The 25,118-nt window shown below is 44.6% G+C and overlaps 1 protein-coding gene across 2 annotated transcripts in view; it reads right to left on the bottom strand.

The window, feature by feature from the left end:
* Window positions 1-25,118, bottom strand: part of RGS12 (regulator of G protein signaling 12) — a 180,449-nt gene that overhangs the window by 129,776 nt on the left and 25,555 nt on the right. For both annotated transcript variants that reach the window (XM_054030685.1, XM_054030686.1), the window contains exon 3: window positions 1,062-1,178. In XM_054030685.1, coding sequence (XP_053886660.1) covers window positions 1,062-1,178 — 117 coding nt within the window. The remainder of the gene's footprint in view (window positions 1-1,061; window positions 1,179-25,118) is intronic.

Below are 25,118 nucleotides of genomic sequence, written 5' to 3'. Positions count from 1 at the left end.
TGGAATACAACTTATCCTGCTCATCAGTACTGAAGACTGTATTCTGTTCTACTTTAGTAGAAATAATGGTTGTTTGGTGATTATAATACTGAATTATAGTGCTGCAGTAATACGACTATATTTAGAACTAGACACTTCCATTCCAAACACTTTTTTTTTTCGTTCAATTATGACGTTTTTTAAATTACTGCCCGGGCTAATATTTCTCACAGTGGGTCTCCACTCAGATTATTTTGCTTTGATGTTTAAAAGACGGCCTACCGTTTTAAACTTCTGAGTATATGGTTTTAAAAAAAAAATCACATTATTTTAAAACTTCAGACAGGAATATAGATATTGTTCTCAATAAAGAATTTTTGCTTTTTTCTTGCTTCAAAATATTTGAGAAATAAACAGATATTTGGGAAGAGAGAAATAAAGTAATGAATAATTGGACTATAGGGTCGCACAGTTCATTGCTTCTGTAGACTGAGCACTCATTGCATCAACACACCATTGCATCCCTCCATTTTCTGATTCCCCCTTTTTCTCACCCCCACACTCAAGACTCCATTTGCCTGCCCGCAATTGCCCACCTATGCCTGGGACTTCATGTGCCCCAATTATTTCTTTTTCCCCCACACATCCAAACCAGGATCCCCCATTCTTCCCTTCATGCCAGGGGCTTTGTGTTGCTTCCCATTCCTTCCTCCCCCCATGCCAAGGGCTCTATCTCAGTCTTTTTGCTCCCACTTCTGAAGTACCTTTCTTACTTCCAAATTGGAAGAGACAGGTAGATTAGTTGGTGTCCCATCTTTCTCTCCTTCCTCCTCCCCCCCTCCCCCCATAAAGCAGTCATTGGGGAGACAGCACTAGAAGAGAGGAAGGAATGAAGCCTCCTTCAACCTCCTCTCCCTCTAGCTCCCCTTGCTGATTGAGCATCTGTTCCGTAGTAGTCAGGCAACTCTCAGCACTGTATTTGTTGCTTCCACAGATCCTGTATCATTGGCAAAATTACTAAAATATTACTCTCCATGAATCATTTAAAAGTTTAATATAATGTTTTATGTAAGCTTAATTACCTCAAGATCATCCAGGGAACGAGTAATGCTAAATCGCTTAGATCTTCCAAATGATCTCCGAACAGACGAACGTTGGGGAGCCAGGGCTAATCCAACTGGATGTCCAAATTTGGCACCCTAAAACACAATAGAAAATATAGGGTTACTTATACTTGTTCTATGTAAATAAAGTACTAAAATAAAATACAACTCCTCAGAGACAACATCTGATTTCTAGAGAATTGTGTTGATAGGCACATTGAACAACAAGGAAGAAGATCTTCAACAAAAGTAATAAAAGTGAGTTAGGTTCCCATTTTGAATGGGTGTTAGGCAACTGTCTCCCCTTTCTGTCTCTGAAATTCTCTACCCAAGTGACATACTTAAGTTCATGAGGTGACTTTTCCAGCCAAAGTCCCCAGTCCTTCAAACATTTAGACACAAATCACTTTATGAACATGAGTAATCAGTGAGACTACTCATCTGCATAAAGTAAATTCTATTTGTAATTATTAGCAACATGGGTGCCCATATTTGAACATAAGAGAGCCTACCCCTATGTTATAATGACTATAAAATGCTTACTCACATTTCCTCCATATGATGCTACAACAATACTAGAATCCATCGTACCCAATCTTTGATGCACTCTTTCTGTATGATTTAAACAAAGCTGGAACATTCCCTGAAATTTTGGAACTGATCGGATGCAGTATCAAAGTTATCTTATTACATCCAGACAAATGAAACTGACATCAAGTTGAGAGTAAAATTTTCTTGTGTCCCCACTTCGATTACTGACATTCCCTTTTTATGGCCTAACACCAACAAATTCCCACTTTCTCGCATGAGGTCTAAAATGAAGTCACTGACTACTCTTTAGCTTTGAAGAATAGAGTTATAGCACCCCTATCCTCAACCATAAATGGCATTGTAATCCACCTCCAAAGTTAAATCAAAATGGTCTTCTGGATTTCAAACATCTCTATGGAGATGTTCCACCAAGCTCAGTTTCTCTTTAGTGAGGGCCTTTTCTCTGTTGTTTTCTTCTCCCTCCTCACACCATCTACAGCTGGAGAGTCACTATTTTTGTTGCTCCATGTATCTGAAACTTCCCCCAATTTATCATCTTCTTCTTCTTCTTCTTCCTTTAGGCCGTTTTTCCTAGCAAAGGTCGCGGCAGCAGCATGGAGAATAGGGAAGACCCGACCTATTTTTCCTCCGCAACATGTTCCAGCTCCTCCTGGGGGATTCCCCACCATTCCCAGGCCAGCCAAGAGATATAATCCCTCCAGCACGTACTGGGTCGGCCTCAAGGCCTCCACCCAATGCGACGTTTCTGGAAAAGTTCCAATGGAAGCCTCCCAGGGGGCATCCTTAACAGGTGCCCAAACCACCTCAACTAGCTCCTCTTGATCCAGAGGAGGAGTGGCTCTACTCCAAGGACCTCCCAAATAGCCGAGCTCCTCACCCTGTCTCAGAGAGTAAGCCCAGTCACCCTGCGGAGAAACTTCATTTCTGTGCTTGTACCCGCAATCTCGTTCTTTCAGCAACCTGTAAACTGAGATCTTTGTCCAAGAACTCAGCTCCCGCTTCACCACCATGGATCAGCACAGTGCCCGCATCACTGCCACCACCACACCAATCCGCCAGTTGATCTCATGCTCCCAACTTGCCATCACTCGTGAACAAGACCCCTAGATATTTAAACTCTTCCACTAAACGTAGCAGCCCCTACAGCACCTAGAGAGAGCAGTCCACTTTCTTCTAGGAGAGGACCATGACCTCTTATTTGGAGGTGCTGATTCTCATCCCAGCCGCTTCACACTCAGCTGCAAAACATTCGGAGATCACAGTCTGAAGAAGCAAGAAGGACATCTTCATCTGCAAAGAGCAGAGATGCTACCGTACCGAACAGGAGTGGGGACAAGATGCACCTTTGGTGGAGTCCATCACTCACCTTGAACGAACTCAACTTAATGCCAAGAATACAAACACAACTCTCACTCTGAGAGCAGAGGGACCGGATAGCACGCAAAAGCAGCACTGGCAGCTTATACTCCCAGCAGCACTTCCCACAAGACATCTAAGGGAATGCAGTCATAGGACTTCTCCAGGTCTACAAAACAAAGGTAGACTGGATTAGCAAACTCCCACAATCCCTTGAGTATCTGCAAGAGAACAAAGAGCTGGTCAGTTGTTCCAAGGCCAGGACAGAATCCGCATTGTTCCTCCTGAATCCGAGGTACAACTAATGAGCGTAACCTCCCCTCAAGCACCCTGGCATAGGCTTTGCCAAGGAGGCTGAGGAGTGTGATCCCCCTATAGTTGGAACACACCCTCTGGTATCCTTCCTTAAAGATCGGGACCACCACCCCAGTTTGCCAGTCCAAAGGTATTGCACCCGCCTTCCAGGCAACACTGAAGAGGCGCATTAACTACTCCCAATTTATGTTGTCTTAAAATGTTCCTTTTAATTATATCATAGTTAACTATCCCTTATTTCATCTGCTGTGGTGAGGAAGGATGCAAGTTTACAAGAATATGTATTGTATGCTATGTTGTCATGGCTTTGTTGGTCCCAGGATATTACAGAAACCTGGGGAGACCATTTTATTGACCCAACTTCTCTTGGAGAGAGAGAGAAAAGCTTTCAAGCTTACACAGAGTTCTTCTTCAGGTCTGGGAAATGTACTCAGAGTGTCACAACTAAATACAAGGTGAAAAGATTGTTTAGCATAAGTAAACATATTTAGAGGGACCGTTTCAGGTGAAGTAGCCAGATAATACCTCTCCAGTCACGGGGCGGGGGGGGGGGGGGAAAGCACACAAGAAAAGAACCAGAGAGGGGTGGATTTAATGGGTTATAGACCATTGTAAAAAGCCATAATTCCAGTGTCTCTATTCCATCCATGATTTTTAGGGTCTAGCAAAGTTATGAACTTACGCTCTTAGGCTTGTCTTTTGAAGGCGCTGTGCAGTTTTCCTTTGAGGATGATGACTGAGAAGTCAGATATAGAGAACTATAATTGCTTTGTGAAAAGTGTTCACCCAGAAATGATAGGGTTTTTTTGTCTTTTATAATTTTTCTGTGTGACATTTCCCAGACCTGAAAAAGAGCTCTGTCTTGAAACTTGGTCTCTCTCAAGAGAAGTTGCTCCAATAAAAGATATTACCTTACCTATCTTGTGTCTCAAGAATATTTATTAGCGACTGCATGGTTTTTAAATGGCAGCTTTCTATTACTTTTCCTTCAATTTTTTTTTCTTTTCTGCCTTTAGGAGAGTCACTGTTTCCAACTCTAAAATATTTCTTTTTTTTTCCCCCTAAGTGTTTTGTTTTTCTGCATTTGAAATTTACATTAAACAAAAATAATTCCAGATTCTTATAATTAGATGTTCACAGCTGACTGTACAAAGTAGGGGAAAAAACAGAACACTATGAAGTTATATCACTGTTCTATAGGATGATATATTTTTGACATCTTCCCGGAAGAAAATGAATATCTGTTTATTTACCCACAGGTATTCAATGCTATTCTTTAACAATATGACTCTCTTTGGTGACTTTGCAATTCTCACTGGTGTATATTTACTAGAGACTCCATTTGGAAGTCTTTATTGTAAGATGGATTGCCACAGCCCAGTGTACTTTTCAGGAAGCTGGACGCAAATTCTGGAGAAAGCCCTTCTTGTTTCTGGGGCATTTCAGGAAAGCTTTAAATAAGGAGGTTCTTATCTCACTATGAAAACAAATGATGTAGTATTCCCTGTGTTTTTTATATTGAAATATCTTTGTTCTACCCCATATTTTCAATTTTCAGTGTACTGACAATGAATAACTGCACCATAGAAGTTGTCAGGGAGAAGCTGAAAAGTAGACTCTTGAGGTTTTTGACACCCAGGAACAATGTCAGACTGGAACAAGTACATTAGCTAGATATTTCGGCTATAAAATTATCATCAGTTTAGTATGCTGACATTCAAAGTTGCCATCCTTAGGTTTCAATGTTAACACCCATAGAGCTAAACAGGGCATTTCATATCTCTGAGATAATTTGCAAGTGATCTGCAGATCCAGGCAGGTATTATTGCATTGGTTCATGCATGGTTTATATTTTAAGGCTCTTTGCAATCCTAAGATCTAAAATAACTTTTCCCCCTGCAAAATGAAAGCTTAGATCTGATGCAATACTCTGCAGCAAAGGGTAGACTCCATGGCAAATTCAGCAGAATACATCAGTATTAATTAGAGATAGTCAAAACAATAGCATGGCACCTTGAAAGTTATTACTAGTGACAGTTGATGCTCCTTGTATGTAAGGATGTAAATTACTTGCATGAAAGTTTCACCACATTTTAACTATGGAAGTACCACCTTTACATTTATTAAATCTTTCATTTAGTGAGAACAAACACAAATAATATAATAATAATAATATATGGAGATATACCCATCTCCTAAAACTGGAAAGGAGCCTGAAAGGTCATCAAGTCCAGCCCCCTGCCTCCACTAGCAGGACCAAGTACTGATTTTTTGCCCTAGATCCCTAAGTGGCCCTCTCAAGGATTGAACTCACAACTCTGGGTTTAGCAGGCCAACGCTCAAACCACTGAGTTATCCCTCCCCCTGAGGAATGTAAGGCAGGAGGAACTCCAAAGGCAAGCAACAATAGTAACATCAGTACTTCGGAGGGCAAATGGCATACTGAAGCCAACTGAGAAAGTATTAAAGTACACTTTAATGCATGCTTCTCAATGCTCCTCTGTAGTATCACCAAAAACAAAAGCTTTCCCAGCAGGTATCCATCTTTCATAACAGAAGGGTGATGAGAAAGAAAATCAAATATCAAAACTGGGCAAACACATCTGGGACAAAGGAGAACATGACATTTTCACTTTGTTTCCAAGTGCAGCCCAAAGAGAACACAGAAATAATTGCCCAACATAGGTTTAAAAGGTGGCAATCCCTGTGTGCTACTCTTGAGCGTTTATCATGTACAGATAAAATATAATGCAAAAGATTTTAGAAACTAATTACATCTAAATTTAGGGCAGGGATCAGCAACCTTTGGAACGCGGCTCGCCAGGGTAAACACCGCGGCGGGCTGGTTTGATTACCTGCTGCTTCCGCAGGTTTGGCTGATCGCAGCTCCCACTGGCTGAGGCCCCCATTGGCCTGGAGCAGCGAACCGCGGCCCGTGGGATCCGAGATCAGACAAATCTGTGGATGCGGCAGGTAAATAAACCAGCCCGGCCAGGGGCTTACCCTGGCAAGCCGCGTGCCAAAGGTTGCCGATCCCTGATTTAGGGGGTGGGCAGGCCTGCTTTAAGGTAACTCCAATTGCATTCTAAGAGAAAATGAAATTGATCTGCAATCTTCAGAATCACTAGATTTGGTTATTCAACAAATGTTGATGTCTGCGTTTAAAACTAAAAGCCTCTTGGGTTATGTAGGGTCTGTAAATACAGAGACACAGAATGAAAGGGAGGATGAAAAAAAACACACTTAGAAGAATCACGTAGGAGTACAAAACAGAACAGGAAATTAGCACCCAGTCAAAATTTGATGTAAGGTTTTCTGACACTTGTACAAAAATAAATATCTAGTACTTGGTTAGAATCCAGTCATAGCATAAGAAAGAAAAGGAGAAATATGACCCCAATAAAGAAAGTGAGAAATACAGCCCCATCTATACCAAGAATAAAGTAATGCTAGAGAACTGCTTATAAAAAGGTGCAAACCAGTTACAGTTAACCATTTCCCTGGCCAATTTGGACAAGGCATAAGTGTTTTGAAATGGCACTTAAAAAAAAAAAAAAAAGTGTTTCCTAAACCAATGGTCTCTTTCTTGCACTAAAGAGCTGAGTTAGAGATACCTATGGGAGACGAAGAGAACTAGACACTGCTAAAGAAAGACTACTTCTTGAATCTCTCTGCAAAATATTTAAATTTCCCAGTAAGTTATTGCTGAAGTCTCTCTTCCCCTGCCTTCTCGTTCCAGAGATTTAGTCTGTACAAATGGGCCAGGTCTCTGGAAGACGAAATAAGTTGGAAGTCTATTTATCTCATGCACACACACACAAAAAAATCTTACAGGAACAGCTATCTCCACTTAACTACAGCCAAAGACTTTTAGTGAGAATCTACTGAGGAAAAAGCACCTAGTGCTTGAACAGAAAATAGCTACTACAATTAGAATCTGCAAATCTGCTAGCCTGTAGGAAGTCCCAGCATTTATCGGCATAAAGCAGTGGTCCCCAAACTGTACGGGGGCACACATCAGGGCCCAGGCTAGCTCCCACGGGGGGTGGGGAGGGAGCACCCAAGTTCCACTCTGCCCCCAGCTGCAGTTCTGCTTGTCCCACAGCCACAGCTCTGGCCCCAGCTCCAGACCAGCTCTGGCTCCAGAAGCAGCTCCACTCCGTCCCCAGGTCAGCTCTGCCCTCATTCCCTCTGCACCCCCAGGCCAGCTCTGCCTCTAGCCTCAGTTCCACCCCCATCCCCAGTTCAGCTACCAACTCTGCCTTCAGCCCAAGCTCCTCTGCTGAGTCAGTTGTACAGTAATGGGGGGAGGGGGATTGGACAGACTCTATGACTGGTAAACAGGGGTGTTACGAGAAAAGTCTGGGCACCACTGATGTAAAGGAAGATTTCAGCGGCTGTGTCTCTGATGTTTTCTACTAGTAATTGAAAGGTTTTAACATGCATATGGTCAGTCAGTAGTTAGAGGAACTATTAGGGAGGATATAACAGTACTGCAAAAAGAACAAGAGTACTTGTGGCACCTTAGAGACTAACAGATTTATTATAGCATAAGCTTTCGTGGATTACAGCCCACTTCTTCGGATGCATAGTACTGTTACCCTTTGTGATATAGCATGGCCAGAGGGCAGCAGGAGAGTGATAGATGGGAGATATGTAAGTCCCAGGATGATGAGAGCCTTATTCCCTGTAGAAGGAAGAGAGGCTGCTACAGATTAATTAGAGCACCTGAAACCAATTAAGCCAACTAGAGCACCTGAAGCTAGTCACCTGATAAAAACCCCCTGCTTCAATCAGACAGTTGGAGGAGTTGAAGCAGAGAGCAGATTGGAAAAGAGCGGTTTGGTGTTGGGAGAAACTTGGCCCAAGCAGAGAGAGGGCAGGAAGCCCCACAAGCTGAAGGGCCGGAGAGGGAAGTAGCCCAGGAGAAGGAATCGCTAGTTCAAGTGGTTCGCCACTATCCCTAGGGGCCCTGGGCTGGGACCCGGAGTAGAGGGCGGGCCCGGGTCCCTCCCTCTCCACTCCCCTTTTCTGGGACACTAGTGGGACAGTTGATACCCCAGTTCAGGGGCGAGAAATAGCACCCTGAACCCCCCACAAGAGGAGAAAGCGCGGGACCCATCATAACGGGGGGAGGGATAGCTCAGTGGTTTGAGCATTGGCCTGCTAAACCCAGCGTTGTGAGTTCAATCCTTGAGGGGGCTGCTTAGGGATCTGGGGCAAAAACAGTACTTGGTCCTGCTTGTGAAGGCAGGGGGCTGGACTCGATGATCTTTCGAGGTCCCTTCCAGTCCTAGGAGATGGGATAATAGTGCCGGCAATTTGCCACACCTTGTTATATACAGTAAAAGCTGTTTTATCTGGCACTTCACCAACGGGAAAGCTCTATGAACCAGCATTTCTGATCTTCATTGAAATTCCGGTTTATAATCCAGTTGGCATGGGGCCCTGAGTGCTAGCAACGCAGCTCCCATTAGCCAATGGGAGCTGTGGAGGCAGTGCGCAGAGCTGCCTGCCACGCCTCCGCTTAAGAGCAGCCAGGAGAAGTCACTGCTTGCAGGGAGCCGCCTGAGGTGAGCGGCCCCCCGGATCCGCCACCCCAAGCCGCTGCCCTGAGCCCCCTCCTAAACTCAAACTCCCTCACCCTTAGTTAACCAGCATTTTTTACCCCCCATTCTCCCAACATGTCTGATAAAACAGCTTTTACTGTACTACGAACTACTGTAGAAAAATTAGTAAGGATGAAGCTGACTTCTTCAAAGAAGCATACTGCCATCTGGCTAAAAAATACTTTGAATTGTGCATATATGCTAGATGAACTCTCTCTTGTTTTGGTACAGAGTGCCTATGAAGTCTATTACAATTTATTAGTTAAATAGTGGTATAAGATGTGTTTTCTATCTGAAACATATAATCTCTAGATCAATAAACCAGAATCAGAAGAGTAGATAGATGTTTGAGCAGAGGCTGAAAAGGAAGGCCAAAATTCCTGAAGCCTAACCCTAGAATGGTAGAGAAACTAGAAAATCCATCTGACAACTTAGGAAGTCTTATACCTGTTAGTAAATATTAACCCTTTTAGTTTCTTTTTTTTTCTTGCATATTAATTTACATATGAACTATTCTTCCAAAATGTTTATAGCATTACCAAAGAGTGTGTTTGAATTTTAATTGGTTTTTAGCCTATAAGTGGCCTATATTTAGGAATTTCATATGATTGAGTGTTGAGCTGTATCTAGTTTTCCTCAGCATTTTCATATCTTTAAAAATCTAGGTGTCCAGCAGAAAAAACCCTCAAACTACTAAAAGTATATACAAAAGTATAAACAAAACTGGGTGATATTGTTATAGCAGATCTTTCTATAAAGAACTGGGTAGTCAATAAAAAAATTGCTAGTACAGATGAGTTCTGTAAGAAGTGAAACAGTAATAATGATGGGATTAGAGCTCCCCTTAGCTTATCACTCATGTAACCTAAAGATACCACAAAAAAATCCGTAAGAAATTAAGTAAAATGAAAACCTCAAAACAAAACACATAGTAAAATTAATCATGAAAAAGTATTTTTCCCTCCAAAAACAAGTTTTTGTCTCAGACCCTAACAAAAGACAGAGGATTTTAAAAATTAGGTGGGGGAGTGCAAACTGTGGTATCCCACTGGTAACCGATAAGAACGACACCGGGTACATCTACACTCCAGTGTAAGCCCAAGCTCAGACTCAAGCTCAAGCCTATCCGCCACTTCTATCCACACACAAATCATGCTAACTCAGGGCTTCGACCCAGGGTCCTAAGACCCTTTGGGGCTGGAGGATCTGAGACCAGGTCAAGCCTTGACCCAGGGTTCGAGCCCTATTGTTTTGTAGTGTAGACATAGCCCTGCTTGACTCAGGTCCTGGGAGTCCTCCAAAAAGTATCCCACAATCCCACAGGCCAACGTCTTTTCTCCTCTCTATTCCAAGGATCTTGAAAATGGAAGCCACCACCCTTGGTGCAGTGCAGCAGCTCAGTGAGTCAGTGTTAACCTTTCTGACCACTGAGTTGCAAATGCACCAGAGAGCATTCTGTGTTTGCAATGCAGACTGAACAGAACATCTCTTTTGCAAATCATACTCCTTCAAGGTCACAAGAGCACAGCCTAGTATTGCTAAATCTCTGGTGCAAAGCCAGGAAAACTGGACTAGGAATGACCACACATACTCACAAATAGTGAAGAAGCTGGCAGCTTTGCAAATTTACCAAATTGGTGACCAGTGCAAGGAGCGGATTAAGTAGCTCACGAGTAAGTACCGTAAAACCAGAGATCAGAACCGCAACTTGCCAACATCATGCCCGTATTATGAGGAGTTTGGGTGCTGGGCATTGTGCCCAGCATGGAGCCAATCCTGATGCATGATGACCTAGTCAGCCAGGATGGTGCCCTGCTGGCTCCAGAATCCAGCATGGGGACTGATGGGAGAAAGCAGCAGGCACTGAATGGGAACACTGAAGTCACTCTGTTGCTGAAACTGGTTCCAGAGCAGGCTTTGGAGCAGGAGCAGCACATTCTGGGTCCATACTCGGAAGAGCTGATGCACCCCCAAAGGACAGCCCACTGCGAAGCCTGCAGTAGACGCAGACAAGACAGAAACCGATCTTAAGCCCAATAAGTTTTGGGCACCATTTTAACGTTTATTAATACAGCAATAGGAGGAAATTCTGCTCAAGGAACCAATGCAAAAGTTATGAGAAGCCCCAGTTAGCAATGTGTATTTGTTAATGACGGAGTGTATGCCAGCAGCATAGTTCCCCTTAACATCACCACATGGTGCTCAAAAAGGCAAGCAGGACATGTAAACAGTAAAGAATATCTTTTAAGAGTAAAAACTACAGATCTTTTTTGCTAGGGCCATTCCTGTTTCTTAAAAATAATAACCTTACATTGCCATGCCTGTAAGTATCCCATTCTGTAACCATTCTATGGTCTGTTGAGATGCCTGAAAGAAGAAGTTACTCACCGTGTGCAGTAACTATGGTTCTTTGAGATGTGTGTCCCTATGGGTGCTCCACCATAGGTGTGTCTTCATCCCTGCGCTGATGATCGGAGAACTTTGGTAGCAGTGTCTGTTGCGCCCCAACATGTAGTCTCTCCTCGTGCTGTGCCATGAGGCTAGTCAGTGCATATGGGCTAATCCTCCTCAGTTCCTTCTCTACCGCAGAGTCATGGACAAGAACTCTGAAGTAGAGGGGAGGAGGAGGGGTTGCAGAGTACCCATAGGGACACAAATTGAAGAAGTTACCTTGTGCAGTAACGATGGTTCTTCGAGATGTGTGTCCCTGTGGGTACTCCACTGTACGTGACCCCCCCAAGCAGTACCCCTTCTGAAGGGCTGGGACTTCAGAATCAGATCAGTTACAGATGACAGTACTGTGGAGCCAAAGATGGCATCAGAGGCGGAGTCGCCAGTGATTGCATAGTGTTCTGAGAAAGTGTGGTCTGACGCCCATGTCACCACTCTACAGATCTCTGAGATAGGGACATTCTTGAAGGCGGCGAGAGATGAGGAGATTGATATTGTGGAGTGTGTATGGATCGACTCTGGAGGGGTCATGTTACAAATTTGTCTGATACAATTCGAGACCCACTTAGAGAGTCTTTGGGCTGATATTGCTGAGCCCTTGGATCTTTCTGCCATAGAGAGAGGAAAAGTCTAGGGGACTTCCTGAAGGCATTTGTCCTATCATGGTAGAAGGCCAGAGCTCTCCTAACATCAAGGATATGTAGTATAGCCTCCCTATTGTCTTGGTGAGGCTTGAAGTAGAAGATTGCAAGGTGAATCGATTTGATTCATGTGAAGCAGGGAGGTTACCTTAGAGATGAATATTGGATTCAGTGAGTGTAACCTTGTCTGGAAAAAGTACTGTGTACGGGGGATGCGCCATCAGAGCTGCTTTCTCTCCTATTCTTCTAGCCAAGGTAATTGCTATCAGGAATGCTGTTTTCAGTGAGAGGTATGTAAGTGAACAGGTGGCTATGGGTCTGAAGGGGGGCCTAGTCAGCCCTTTCAGTACGAGATTTAGGGGGTAGAAAGTCCAGGTTGAGGGAAAAGGTTTATTATACCCTTAAGGAACCTTTTAGTGTTTGGGTGTGACAGCACTGAGTACCCTTCTAAAAGCTGAGTGAAAGTCTGTAATAGCTGCTAGATGGACCCTAAGAGAGTTTAGGGATAATCCTGACTTCATAAGGATCAGAGCATAATCTAGGTCGGATGTGTGGAAGAGTCACGGATGTTGGGGAGATTTGTTGGGACGTGCACCAAATCTGAAACCTGGACCATTTCTGCAGGTAAGTTTGTCGTGTGGAGGACTTTCTACTGTACAATAACAGATTTCAGAGTAGCAGCCGTGTTAGTCTGTATCCGCAAAAAGAAGAACAGGAGTACTTGTGGCACCTTAGAGACTAACAAATTTATTAGAGCATAAGCTTTCGTGGACTACAGCCCACTTGCATCTGATGCATACTATGCATCCGAAGAAGTGGGCTGTAGTCCACGAAAGCTTATGCTCTAATAAATTTGTTAGTCTCTAAGGTGCCACAAGTACTCCTGTTCTTCTTTTTACTGTACAATAGAAACTCTGGTATCTCCCTTGAGCAGGAGTTCTCTAGGTGTTGGAACCAAGCAGGAACCATGCTTTGAGGAGGAGAATCCCTAAATTGGGGTGCAGGATATGCCCTTTGTCCTGTGAGAGGAGGTGCAGAAAGGTCAGGAGAGAGATCGGCAAGCACATCGCGAGCTGTGCTAGGTAAGAATACCAGGTCTGTCTCGGCCAACTAGGAGCAATCAGGATGATGTTAGCGCCATCCCTTTTTATCTTTAGCAGGACCTTCAGTAGTAGAGGAAACGCAGGAAAGGTGTAAAGAAAGTCTTTGTCCCAGGGGAGTAGAAGGGCATTGCCCAGAGAGTGCTGCCTCACTGGAGCAGTAGTGTGGACATTTCTTGTTCTGGTAAGTGGCAAACAGGTCTGTGAACAGTGTTCCCTATCATGTGAATACGTCATGGCGTACTGATGAGTATATCTCCCACTCGTGATCATGTGAGAATTTGAGACTGAGATGGTCCACTATCAAGGTCTATTTTCCTGGGAGGTAAGCTGTGGACAGAGTTACATTGTGGGAGATGCACCAGTTCCATAATCTCATTGCCTCTGCACATAGGGAGGGAGACTTGCCCCCCCCCCTTGTCAGTTGATGTAGCATATGCAGGCTATGTAGTCCATTAGGATCTTTGTATGTGATTCTGTGATCAGCAGGAGGAAATGGACGCAGGCATTCCTGACTGCTCTCAGTTCAAGGAGACCAATGTGGAGAGACATCTCTGTAGGCAACCATTTGCCTTGCGTCAGGAGACCATTTACATGCACACCCCACCCAATGAGTGATGCATTGGTGTTAAGGAGCAATGATGGTGACGTGTGCGAGAAGGAGATCCCTTTGCACACATTGGTTGAGACATTTCACCAGTTTAAGGAGTTTTTGATCCTGGTGGGTAGTAACAGGAGTTTGTCCAGCCTCTCTCTGTTTGGTCGCTAAACCGAACTGAACCATAGTTGGAGGCATCGCATGTGGAGTCTAGCGTGTGGTATCACCGCCAGGCCTGTTGACACGTGCCCCAAGAGTTCAAGGCAAAGTCTGGCTGGTATCTGTGGACTGTATTGAATGGTATCTATGAGGGAAATCAAGGATAGAAACCTGTGTTGAAGTAGGAGAGCTTTGGCCTGTATGGCATCTAGGTCAGCCTCCTGGAATGCCAGGCATTGCCTGGAGTGAGGGTTGACTTCTGGGTGTTGATCTGTAAACCCAGTTCTGTAACAAGTATATCATAGGGTTGATGGCTTTGTGGGCTTTTTGGAGAAATCAGGCTCTGAGGAGACAGTTGTCCAAATATGGATAAATCTTTATTCCTTGTGAACGTAAGTGAGCAGCTACCACTGAGAGAACTTTGGAAAATACTCTTGGGACCAATGATAGTCCGTAGGGGAGGACTCTGTATTGGTAATGGTAGTTTCCCAGAGTGAACCTGAGAAATTGCCTGCAAGCGAGTAAGATCGAGATGTGAAAGTAGGCATCTTGGAGGTTGAGGGCCGAAAACCAGTCTCCCTGTTCCAGTGTTGGAATGATCACCAATAAGGTGACCATCTTGAACTTCTGAGCCTTGACAAATTGTTGAGAGCAATGAAGTCCAATATGGGTCTCCAACCTCCCTTTATTTTAGGTATTAGGAAGTAACGATAGTAGATGTTGAGCTAGTGGTTCTATGGCTCCTAACTAGAGAAGATGAACTTTCGTGAAAAAGGTCCTTGAAGGATAAGGAAGGGTATATCAGAGGGGGTATAGAGGTCAAATAGATGGGATACCTGGATCAGACGATCTCTATAACCCATTGGTCCGACATTATGCGTTCCCAGGCACAGCGGAACACTGCTAATCGGTGGCCAAATGGGTATACAACCATGGCTGATTGCATCAGTTGTGGGGAGTGGTCTTGCAGCGCCTCAACCTGCTTGTCAAAAGTGGCATTTACAGCAGCGGATTGGGATGAGCCTTGCAGACCAGACAGTTTGCGCTTCGGGAATTTCCCTTTCTCAATTTGCAGTTCATAATGGTGCTGAGGGTTGATATTGAGACACATAAGGTCTGTGCTGAGACTGGGGACTAAAACGTCTCTTTTACCCCAGTCTATAGATTCCCAGTCATCAGAGGGTAGCCCTGGAATCCTTTAGGGTATGAAGGAAGGCATCAGTCTTTCCAGCGAAGAGCTTTGTGCACTCAAAAAGGAAGATCTTCCATCGTGGACTGCACCTCTTTCGGGAATCCCAACAAATGGAGCTATAACGCCCATCGCATCACCACCACCATGGAGATGGACCTAGGTGCCACGTCAGTGGCATCGAGGGGCGATTATAGTGATGTTTTTTATACTAATTGCCTCTTTTTTATGACAGCCTCGAAGGACTCCCAAAGCACCTCTGGCAGTTTGTCAATAAAATAATTGAGTTTGTTGTAATTTGTGTAGTTATATTTGTCTGTGAGTGCCTGTTAATTGGCAATATGGAACTGGAAGGTGGCCAACAAATATGCCTTCCTGCCAAAGAGATCAAGGCGCTTCCAGCCCCTGCCGTAGGCTGTAGCCCTGGACTGGTGTTGCCGGCCACGGGAATTGACAGCGTCCACCACAATGGAATTGGGTGTTGAGTGGGGAAAAAGGGAACTCTGATTCATTTGTAGGGACGTAATATTTTGTATCTGCCCACTTGCCAGTTAGTGCCACCAAAGCCAGGATTTGCCACTGTTCTGGCCGGGTCTAAAATGGCCTCACTGATTGGAGGGCAATCTTCGATGAGGAAGAGTGGAGGATGTCCAGGAGCTGATGGTGGGTATCCTTTACCTGCTCTAGTAGTATGTAGAGGGTGTCCACCATCCTCTTTGCCAGCTCCCGGCAAAGGCGGAAGTCATCTGCCAGAGATGGTGGGGGAGGCATGACGGCTTCATCCAGGAAGAAGGATATGGTCTTTGGTGTTATGACCCCCTCCATCTCCTGAGATGGTTCAGAGGCCTTAGATGCTGTCACCAAGGGAGTATGCCTGGACAATTCTTGGGCAAGGCTAGGAGCCCATAATGCAGGCTGTCGGTGTGCCGCCCAAGGGTCCCAATATGGCCATTGTGGTATAGGATCTGGATGGGGTGCCCATGAGTGGCCATACCATGATGGTGGTGATGGTGAAGCCATTTGGGGGTACTATCTCAGACCTTGCTGATAGTGGGTCTTGTATGGAGCCTGGGAGGAGTACTGTGAGACTGCCGCCTCTGGCTCACTGTCCAAACCCTCACTACATAGTGGAGGAGCATGGCTTAGCTGAGGAGATATCCCCGTACCCAGTAAAGGCTCGATGCCATGATGTCAATACCGATAGGCAGGGACTCAGGTACCGAAGAGTCACTGCCTATGCCCATACTGTCTGTGGACTTGTCAAGGTACCGGTAGCCAACAGTTACCATGCATGGGTGCTGGACTGTGGTCTCTGTGCTGGTGGTGCCGAGGATACGGAGCGAGATACACATCACTTGCAGCTATCCTGAGGATCACTTAGGGGTTTCCTGCCCTCTTCTTAGAGGACTTATGAGAGGAATCCCCAGCCTGCTAATTCAACCCACTTCCCTTAGAAATCAAAGGTTGTGGGGAAGAGACACATCTGTCAGGAGATTGAGGTCAGAGAACTGCCTCCATGAAGACAATCTTCTGGTGGAGCTCTCTGTCCTTGCAGGATCTCGTCCGGAGCTGATGAGAGGGTACACTTTTGCTGTATGTTACCCTCACCGAGGTAGCAGATGCACTGACAGGGCTTATTCGTTACCAGGATTGCCTCATTGCTTGTGTGGCACTTCTTGAAACCCAGGGAGCTGGGCATACCCTGCTAAGGGGAGAGTCCTCAAGGGGGAAAAAAGGTGGGGAAAAGGGTAGGGAAAAAATGAATGGAAGAATAACTACAACTAGAACTGGGGACACTAACTGCGAAATGAAAACAGAAGAACAATAGCCTTAACAGACTACTAATGGCTCTGTCTCTAGCCAGGGAGGTTGAGAAGGAGCTGAGGAGGGTTAGCCCTGGCACTCTGCCTAGCCTCATAGTGTAGTATAAGGAGAAACAGCACACGTGCAGGCCCAATGGACATTGCTACCAAAGTTCTCTGATCAGCAGCACAGGGACGCAGACACACCTACAGTGGAGCACTCAGAGGGACACTACTTGAAGAAGAAACAGTGAATTGGGTGTGTGAATGTATGTGTTTGGGGAAATGTGTTCCATTCACAAATCTAGTCCATTTCAGTTAGAGGTAGTCCATGAAGGTGAGAAATTCATTTGTCCCAAATATGACTGCAGTTCGAAATTTTGTCCAGAAATGTACTGGGGGATGGGGAGGAGAAAGGCTGTGGATTTGCGTGTGTTTGCATGCAGCCATAACAGTCCATGTGGAAGCTAACACAGCATCCTGTTGATTCCCTCATGAATTCTGATCCAATCCTGTGTGTTGATAGCTGCAAACTTTTCCTCCAGATAGGTAGTCACATTTTGGGGAAGGGAATATTTTTCAGGGCCACCTCGGTAGCTGACCAGCTCACACCACTACTAGATGTGCTGCTCAGTCACTAAACATTTAAATACTTCTGTTGCATAAACTTACAGGTTTTCAACCAGTAACTTGGAAAAACATCGGCCTTTGCCAGTTGGGCACCAAAAACTGCTATGTCCTCCAAAGTGTGGAAGGTCTGAAACCATAGAATGGCCACAGATGGCAGACTCCGCCCCCTCCCCTCACCACCACCACCACCAAAAAAAAAAAAATACAAGTAGTTTTGTAATTTTCTAAAATCAAAAAGCAGTATTGCATTTTCAACTTACCATTGTGCCTGCAATTCTTTGCTGCAATTAACCAGTCTGTGTCCAGGGAGCTTCTGTGTTCCTAAGTATCCTTCTCACAATATAGTGAAGTTCAGTTTGTTAAAGTATCATTTTATGTCCTTGAAATTCCACAAGACATTTTTCTGTGTTCCTTCAGTGAGCTATTTGAGACAATAATCCTCTGTGCCTTGTCCTTTCAAGGCCCCTTGACCTCTGTTGTCTGCAGTACCTCCACAGCTCGCCCACATTACAGCAGAAGCCTGGGCCAACATTCCTTCATGGATCATTCCAAGAGGAAGCGTTTCCATGATAAACTTATGGTTGAAATTCTGGAGAGGGCCAACAAGCAAGTCTGGTACCAAAGACACAGGAACTTATGGCTAGAGGAAAGGCATACCACATGACAAGAGCAAAGGCACAGGCTGGCTGCACAGGTTGAGGACAGGATTTCAGCACAGGGGTAAGCACTTGCCTCACAGCCCCTGGAACAGGAATGGTGGTTAAGGAAGGAGGACATAGCTTAGCAGAAAGAGCTGTTTGAGTGGCTCATATCACTAATGACTGCAGGAGTAGCAGCTCCTGTTACATCACCACACAACAGCCTGAATCCCCTGTGCGCTACTTTGTGCTGCAACCCAGAAGCAACTTGGAAGACTCCATGGCTGGGTGACCCATGCTATCAAGCCCTATAAGTCACGGGGCAGAGCAACTTTTCCCCTGAAGCCCTCCATATTGACCCCATCCTCTGTTGATGCCTCCATCTCCCTCCCACAGCACTACCTGCATGACAAATGGGGAAAGAAGGGAAACAACAGGTGGTCAAGAGACATGCCACAGTTTCTGTCTTGTACAGTAACTCCTCACTTAAAGTCATCCCGGTTAACGTTGTTTCGTTGCTGATCAATTAGGGAACATGCTCGTTTAAAGTTGTGCAATGCTTCCTTCTAACTCATTTGGCAGCTGGCTGCTCTGTCCAATGCTTGCAGGAAGAGCAGCCCATTGCAGCTAGCTGATGGGGGCTTGTAACCAGGGTGGACCAGCAGCCTCCCTATCAATCAGCTCCCCGCTCCCCTAAGTTCCCCGTGCTGCAGCCGCCCAGCAGGCTATCAATTGCCAGGCAGTTCAGCTGTCCCTCCCCCCACTGCCTTGGAGCTGCTCCCGTCCTCTGCCTTGGAGCTGCTCCCAGAGACTCCTGCTTACTGTGGGGGGGGGGAGAGAGGGGCTAATGTCAGGGTGTCCCCCTCCCCCTGCTCCTGCACCCCGCTTACCCCTTCTCCATATACAGCAGGGAGGGGACACGGATGGAGACAGACAGAGAGAGCCTGGGGAAGCAGCTGCTGTCTCAACTTCCTGATCCACTTAAAAAGACAATGCACTTAAGAGGGGTGGGTCAGCTTACTTAAAGGGGCAAATGTGCATCTCTCTCTCTCTCTCTCCCTCACACAAGGTGTGTGTCTGTCTCTGTCTGCTATGCTGTCTCCCCTCCCTCGTGTTCGTGCTGCCTTGTGTGAGAGGCTACATTAACAACAATGTGTTAACCCTTGAGGGCTCAGCGGAGTGCTAGTTCATCATTTAGCAGCAAGGCATTCCCTGGGAAATATCCCTCCCTCTTTCACCCTCTAACTTCACCACCTCAACCAAGCTTCACAATCATCATAGCTGTGAACAGTATTAAATTGTTTGTTTAAAATGTATACTGTGTGTATATCTATATAATATATAGTTTTTGTCTGGTGAAAAAAAATTCCCTGGAATCTAACCCCCCCATTTACATTAATTCTTATGGGGAAATTGGATTCACTTAACATCGTTTCGCTTAAAGTCGCATTTTTCAGGAACATAACTACAACGTTAAGCGAGAAGTTACTGTACGTGGTCGTTTTCTTTTTCTTCCTGTAAGGTTCTGTTGTTATTTGTGTTTTGGTGTGGTAATGGCAGCTGGCCTGCCTGGGAATGGGACAATGTTGTACTTTTCTAAGCTTTTTATTTCATCAAGCAATTACATTTTTATCTCTGCTTCACATCATATGATGTGTTTTCAAAATAATAAAGGTAAACATGATCAGGAATTGGTATGCAAAGGATATCCATTAATATAGTGTGATAAAGTTCCTCATCTGCCTTGGTGGGTTCTGTACTTTCTGGCGGATTTGCTCGTCTCAGAGGTTCACAGCAGTCCTCAGTTTGGCTCCTTTTGTTAGTGGCACAAACCTGCCGTTTCACTAACCTCATCACTGGTCAGCATTGGGAAAAGGAGAACAATCCCCGCAGTCTCTGATGGTCCACCTAATGGGTCGGGGGACAGGCCAGAGACCTTCCCCTCTGATAGGACCCACAGTCCAGATCAACTCCTCTTATATCAAATAGAGAGTTGAGGGGATGGGGGGAGCCCGGGCCGCCATCTACTCCAGGTTCCAGCCCAGGGCCCTGTGGATTGCAGCTGTCTATAGTGTCTCCTGTAAAAGTTGCGTGACAGCTACAACTCCCTGGGCTACTTCCCCATGGCCTCCTCCCAACACCTTCTTTATCCTCACCACAGGACCTGGTAACGCTTGTACTTTGCAGTCCTCCAGCAGTACGCCTACTCACTCCCAGCTCCTTGCGCCTCTTACTCTCAGCTCCTCACAGGCGCCCCTCACTGACTGAAGTGAAGTCCTTTTTAAACCAGGTGTCCTAATTAGCCTGACTGTCTTAATTGATTCTAACAGCTTCTTAATTGGCTCCATGTGTCCTAATTAGCCTGTTTGACTTACTTTGTTCCAGCAAGTTCCTGATTGTTCTGGAACTGCCCCTGTTACCTTACCCAGGGAAAAGGGACCTGCTTAACCTGGGGCTAATATATCTGCCTTCTATCACTCTCCTGTAGCCATCTGGCCCGACCCTGTCACAATAGTTATCTATAGCAATTCATATTTCTATCACTTCTTTACATCATTCCATGCTGTGAATTGCCCTTTCCCCTATTTCACACGTGATCATGTCATTCATAAGTACATTGCATGGCACTAAAATTCCACACCTCTCCCCAAGCACTCCACAATCAATGAGCCTCCATACATCACCCTCTACCCCACAAGCACATTTATAAAATTGTAGTAGTCCCGTCTTCCATTGGGCCATGCAAGTCCATAATGTGGGAGCACAAAGCATCCCTGACTTCTGTTGCCTGGGTGGATTCAGCTTCAGTGCTGGTAGATATACTTTCTGGCTGAGTGTACTGATTTAGGGGCCCCTCGTTGTAATAGGTCCATTCAAGGGGAAATGGCTCATCTCTGGCTTCACAATGATTGTAAAGAACACAGCAAGCCACAGTAATGCAGACACCACTGATGACACTGGTATCCAAATGGGTCTGTAAACATCTTGAACTAGATTTCAATCTGCCAAAAGCACATTCAACAACCACTCTGCACCTGCTGAGAGTGTAATTAAACCATCTTTTACAGGGTCTTGAAATCAGAGTATGGTTTCATAAGCCAAGGCAAAAGGAGGTATGCTGGTACCCCCAAAATAACGGTGCAGATAGTAACTCCATTTATGACAATGTCATTTGGTGGGAATAGCGTCCCCGCCTGTCCACGAATGTAGACTCCTGATCAGTGGAAAACCTTGGGATAAACCGCACACCCAATTGTCTCAGAAATCTCATTGACTACGTTAATTACAGTCAACTTTCCAACACCAAACTGGTTTGCAATGGACCTGTAGAAGTCTGGAGTAGTCAGCTTCCAGACAGCTATAGCAACCTACTTCTGGACCAGCGGGGTGGCCTCATGCATGTGTCTTTATGCTGCTGCTAATGCTCCAGAAATGTTGCTTTCTTCATGCTAAAGTTCTGGACCCACTGCTGGTCATCCCAGGTCTGCATGACTATGTAATTCCACCAGTCTGTGCTTGTGGCCCTGCTCCAGAAGCACCGGTCCACATAGAAGGCATCAGAGGCTGTACTGAATATACTGAGAAGTATCAGCCAATTCAAGTTTGCCAAGACTGGATACTCCTCTTCCGCTGCCTCCTCCTATTCCATCACAAGCTGTGTTAGGTGCCTTTGGTGGGTCAGAAAATGCCACCAAAATGTCTACCAGCACCTCACAGAAGCTCTGCCCATTTCCTGAAACAGGAGTCAAAGCACAAGCAGGAGCAGCTTTTCAAAAAGTGCCTTCTCCATGTTGCTGGCTCTGGTAGCTGGGAGTGCACTGAGCAAAATGATGCCTTGGCAAGATGTTTTAGTGGGCTGCTCAAACTTCCTGTAATGTTCAGAGTAGACAGTCAAGTATTCCCACAGTGCGCCCCAGTCAAAGGGCTAGAACAGCCACATCTTCGGTGGGTGCTAGGGAGTCTGGGATAGGGTTGGTTTGATTCAGGTCTGCGTGCTGCAGTGTGGATGTCATAGCCCCAAATTCGAGACTTGATTAGAAAATTCTTAATTTAGGATTAACAATCAGTGTACATGCTCAAGACCTGGGTTCTCTAACCCAGGGTCAGCTGACTCGAGTCCCACTAACCCTGTCTTACATTGCAGTGTAGACATACCCATACAGTCCAACTCTTTACCTTACAACGATGGTAATGTATCTCTTCTTTCCCTATTCTGTATAGTGCTGTACTAATCTTTAATTAAATAATTCCATTTAAACCTGCTATTTAACAATCTCAAATCATTATTTAATTCCAACACACAACAGAAGTATGCAGTATTGTAGCCATGTTGGTCCGAGGATATTAGAGAGAGACAAGATGGATGAGGTAATATATTTTATTGGACCAACTTCTGTTGGTGGGAAAGAAAAGCTTTCCATGTAAACTCAAAAGGTTAACTCTCCCACCAACAGAAGTTAATCCAGTAAAAGATATTACCTCACCCACCTTGACTAATTTAGAAAGTGACTGTTTTTAAAATCCTACTAGAAAGGTTGTGTTTTTAGGAACTCACCATCCACAAAAACAAACCTATGGTAAAGACTAGCCAGATGTATGAGATTCAGCTGGCTAGAGAAAGTCCAGTGCTACAGCAAAAGATATATCCATGGTGTGCAACACTAGGCATTTGTACTCCCAGGACTAAGTATCAAGGGAGAGCTATGACACAAGATATCCCTTAATATTTTTATGCTGTAGAGTCAGAGGAGAAAGGAGACAACAGGCATGAGGAGGAGAGTGACAGAACACATTTCATGCTATAAAATCTAATTTCCTGTTCACATTCTATACTTATAAACTAAAAAAATCCAGAATAAATATGCAGCTGTAAAATCAAAGCAAAGCAGCACAACATGGAGAGGGCCTCCACAATCAAACATTAAAACATTCTGTTATTAGCTCAGACTCTCTTCTTTGGCCAGCAGAAACTGAATTAAATGCGGAGGTGCCATGATCAATTCAGAAAGAGTGCAAGTCTAGCTTTGTACTGGTAGCAATCTCTACCAATAGATGAAGGAATAGTATTATTTCCCACCCTACCTATTGAAGAATGTAGCTAGTGACACACGGTTTTGTCTGAGAACAGAGCTGAAAGGGGATGAAGCATGGGGGGGGGGGGAAATCATTAGAACCATGTCTAGGTCAACTATAGCCACTATGGGTATGTCTACACTGCTACTGGGAGCATGCCTCCCAGTGAGGGTAGACAGACATACACACTAGCTCTGCCCAAGCTAGCACACCAAAAATAGCAGTGTAGACGCTGCAGAATGGATGGGGCACAGGATAGCCACCCAAGCTCAGACCTTGGGGGGTCGGACAGGTTTGGACTCTGGTGGCTAACCCAAGCTGCTTCCTCTCCTGCAGCATCCTCTAGAGCTCCCATATCCTCCCACATATTTCCCCACCACACTACTCTATCACTTTATGGATACATACTTATTTACAAATCTAGAAAATTCTACTCAAAACAAAACGGTGAGCAAAATTAATTTTGTTCAAGTGCAAATCTCACCAATGTAGATATCTAAAATTCTAGAAATTCAGTTATGTTCCCTCCTCCCTTCTCCATAGCATCTCCACCGGTCATATTCACCAACACCTATCTGCGACTCACAGCATGTATACCTCCTCTATCCTGCTCAACAACAAACGTGCAGCAGAATCCATGCAATTCAATTTTAACTTGCAGTGCCTTAGCAATCGCTGAAAACATCTTTTACCAATCCAAAATGGAGACAAGGCTTACAATAGGTGAATATGTACTGATCTGAAAATAACCACCGCCTGAAATATAATCATACTTTTCCTCCAAACATAGCTTCAGATGATAATTCTTATTTAAACATGTTTATTTGTCTTTGTGAATAGGTTCTCTTGTTACATTTATTTTTGTTAAAAAGCAAAATAACTGAAGAAGGGTGAGTACAGTCACAGTTTGTGATAGCCTGTATCAGTATAGAAAAGGCTGTCTTTATGAGAGCACTAAGGAGGGAGTTTATCTGGGAGTGGTGTAGCATCAGTGTTGCAAAGAGAGAGGTTGCAGTAAATGGAGAACGGGGAAGGTGCATATCTTGAAGTGAGGGTGCAGAGGAATGAGATAAGGTAGGGAAAGCGCTAGATTGGAAGGGGGAAGGAAGGAAAGGACACCGTAAGGTATAGTTACAACAGATGTGACTATGTAGTTTGCTGGAAGAGTAAGAGAAGAGGAAGGATAATCCATCAGAAATCTCATTGGGAAGTTGTTTCAAGAGAACATTCTAATCTGGAATCAACCAGCTTTAAAAAAGTCCTATCAATTATGCAGAACCAGAAGAAACCAAACACCTGCTCAAAAACATCAGCTCTAATTAGTTTACAGAAATTCCCAGGTACCGCCTCATCCATAGCATCCTCTCTTTCATATTCCAAAAAGTGCATTTGTCAACCGTCACAAATCTTTTTTTAACAAACTGTGATGCTTAACACAAACCTAAAATTTATGTTTTATTGTATTTGCTATATGCACCCTTCTATATCCAAACATTAGTACCATATAGTACCTTTTTACCCAAAAGTTCTGGGTGTGTTTACCCAACAGAGACAACAACAAAAAAACCCTTAAACAAGAGTTGATGATTTTGGTACGATATGATAGCATCTCCTCTTACAATCACAAGCAGCGACATAAAGAGAAGGATGGAAATGTTTCAAAATGGAATTTAAAATTACAAAAAGTAAGGTGTACAAGAAGAGTGAAAGAGTTCCAAAGAGGTGATGTCTGAGAAAAAAAGAATACAAAAATATTGCAATTATATGGCACATACCAAACGCTAGTTCAAATACAAAAATTACTGATGTATAATGTGGTTTTTCAATAGAAACCACCAATTTTCGTCCTTCTCCAACACTCATCTCAAGAGTTGGAACAAATAAGGACATCCTTTGGCTTGGAGCTCTCCTACCCGCCTTTTG

The sequence above is a fragment of the Malaclemys terrapin genome, chromosome 5 (assembly GCF_027887155.1).
Source record: "Malaclemys terrapin pileata isolate rMalTer1 chromosome 5, rMalTer1.hap1, whole genome shotgun sequence".
NCBI classification, from domain to species: domain Eukaryota; kingdom Metazoa; phylum Chordata; order Testudines; family Emydidae; genus Malaclemys; species Malaclemys terrapin.
The sequence above is the reverse complement of the archived record's forward strand: the minus strand, read 5'-3'. Positions and strand labels throughout refer to the sequence as shown.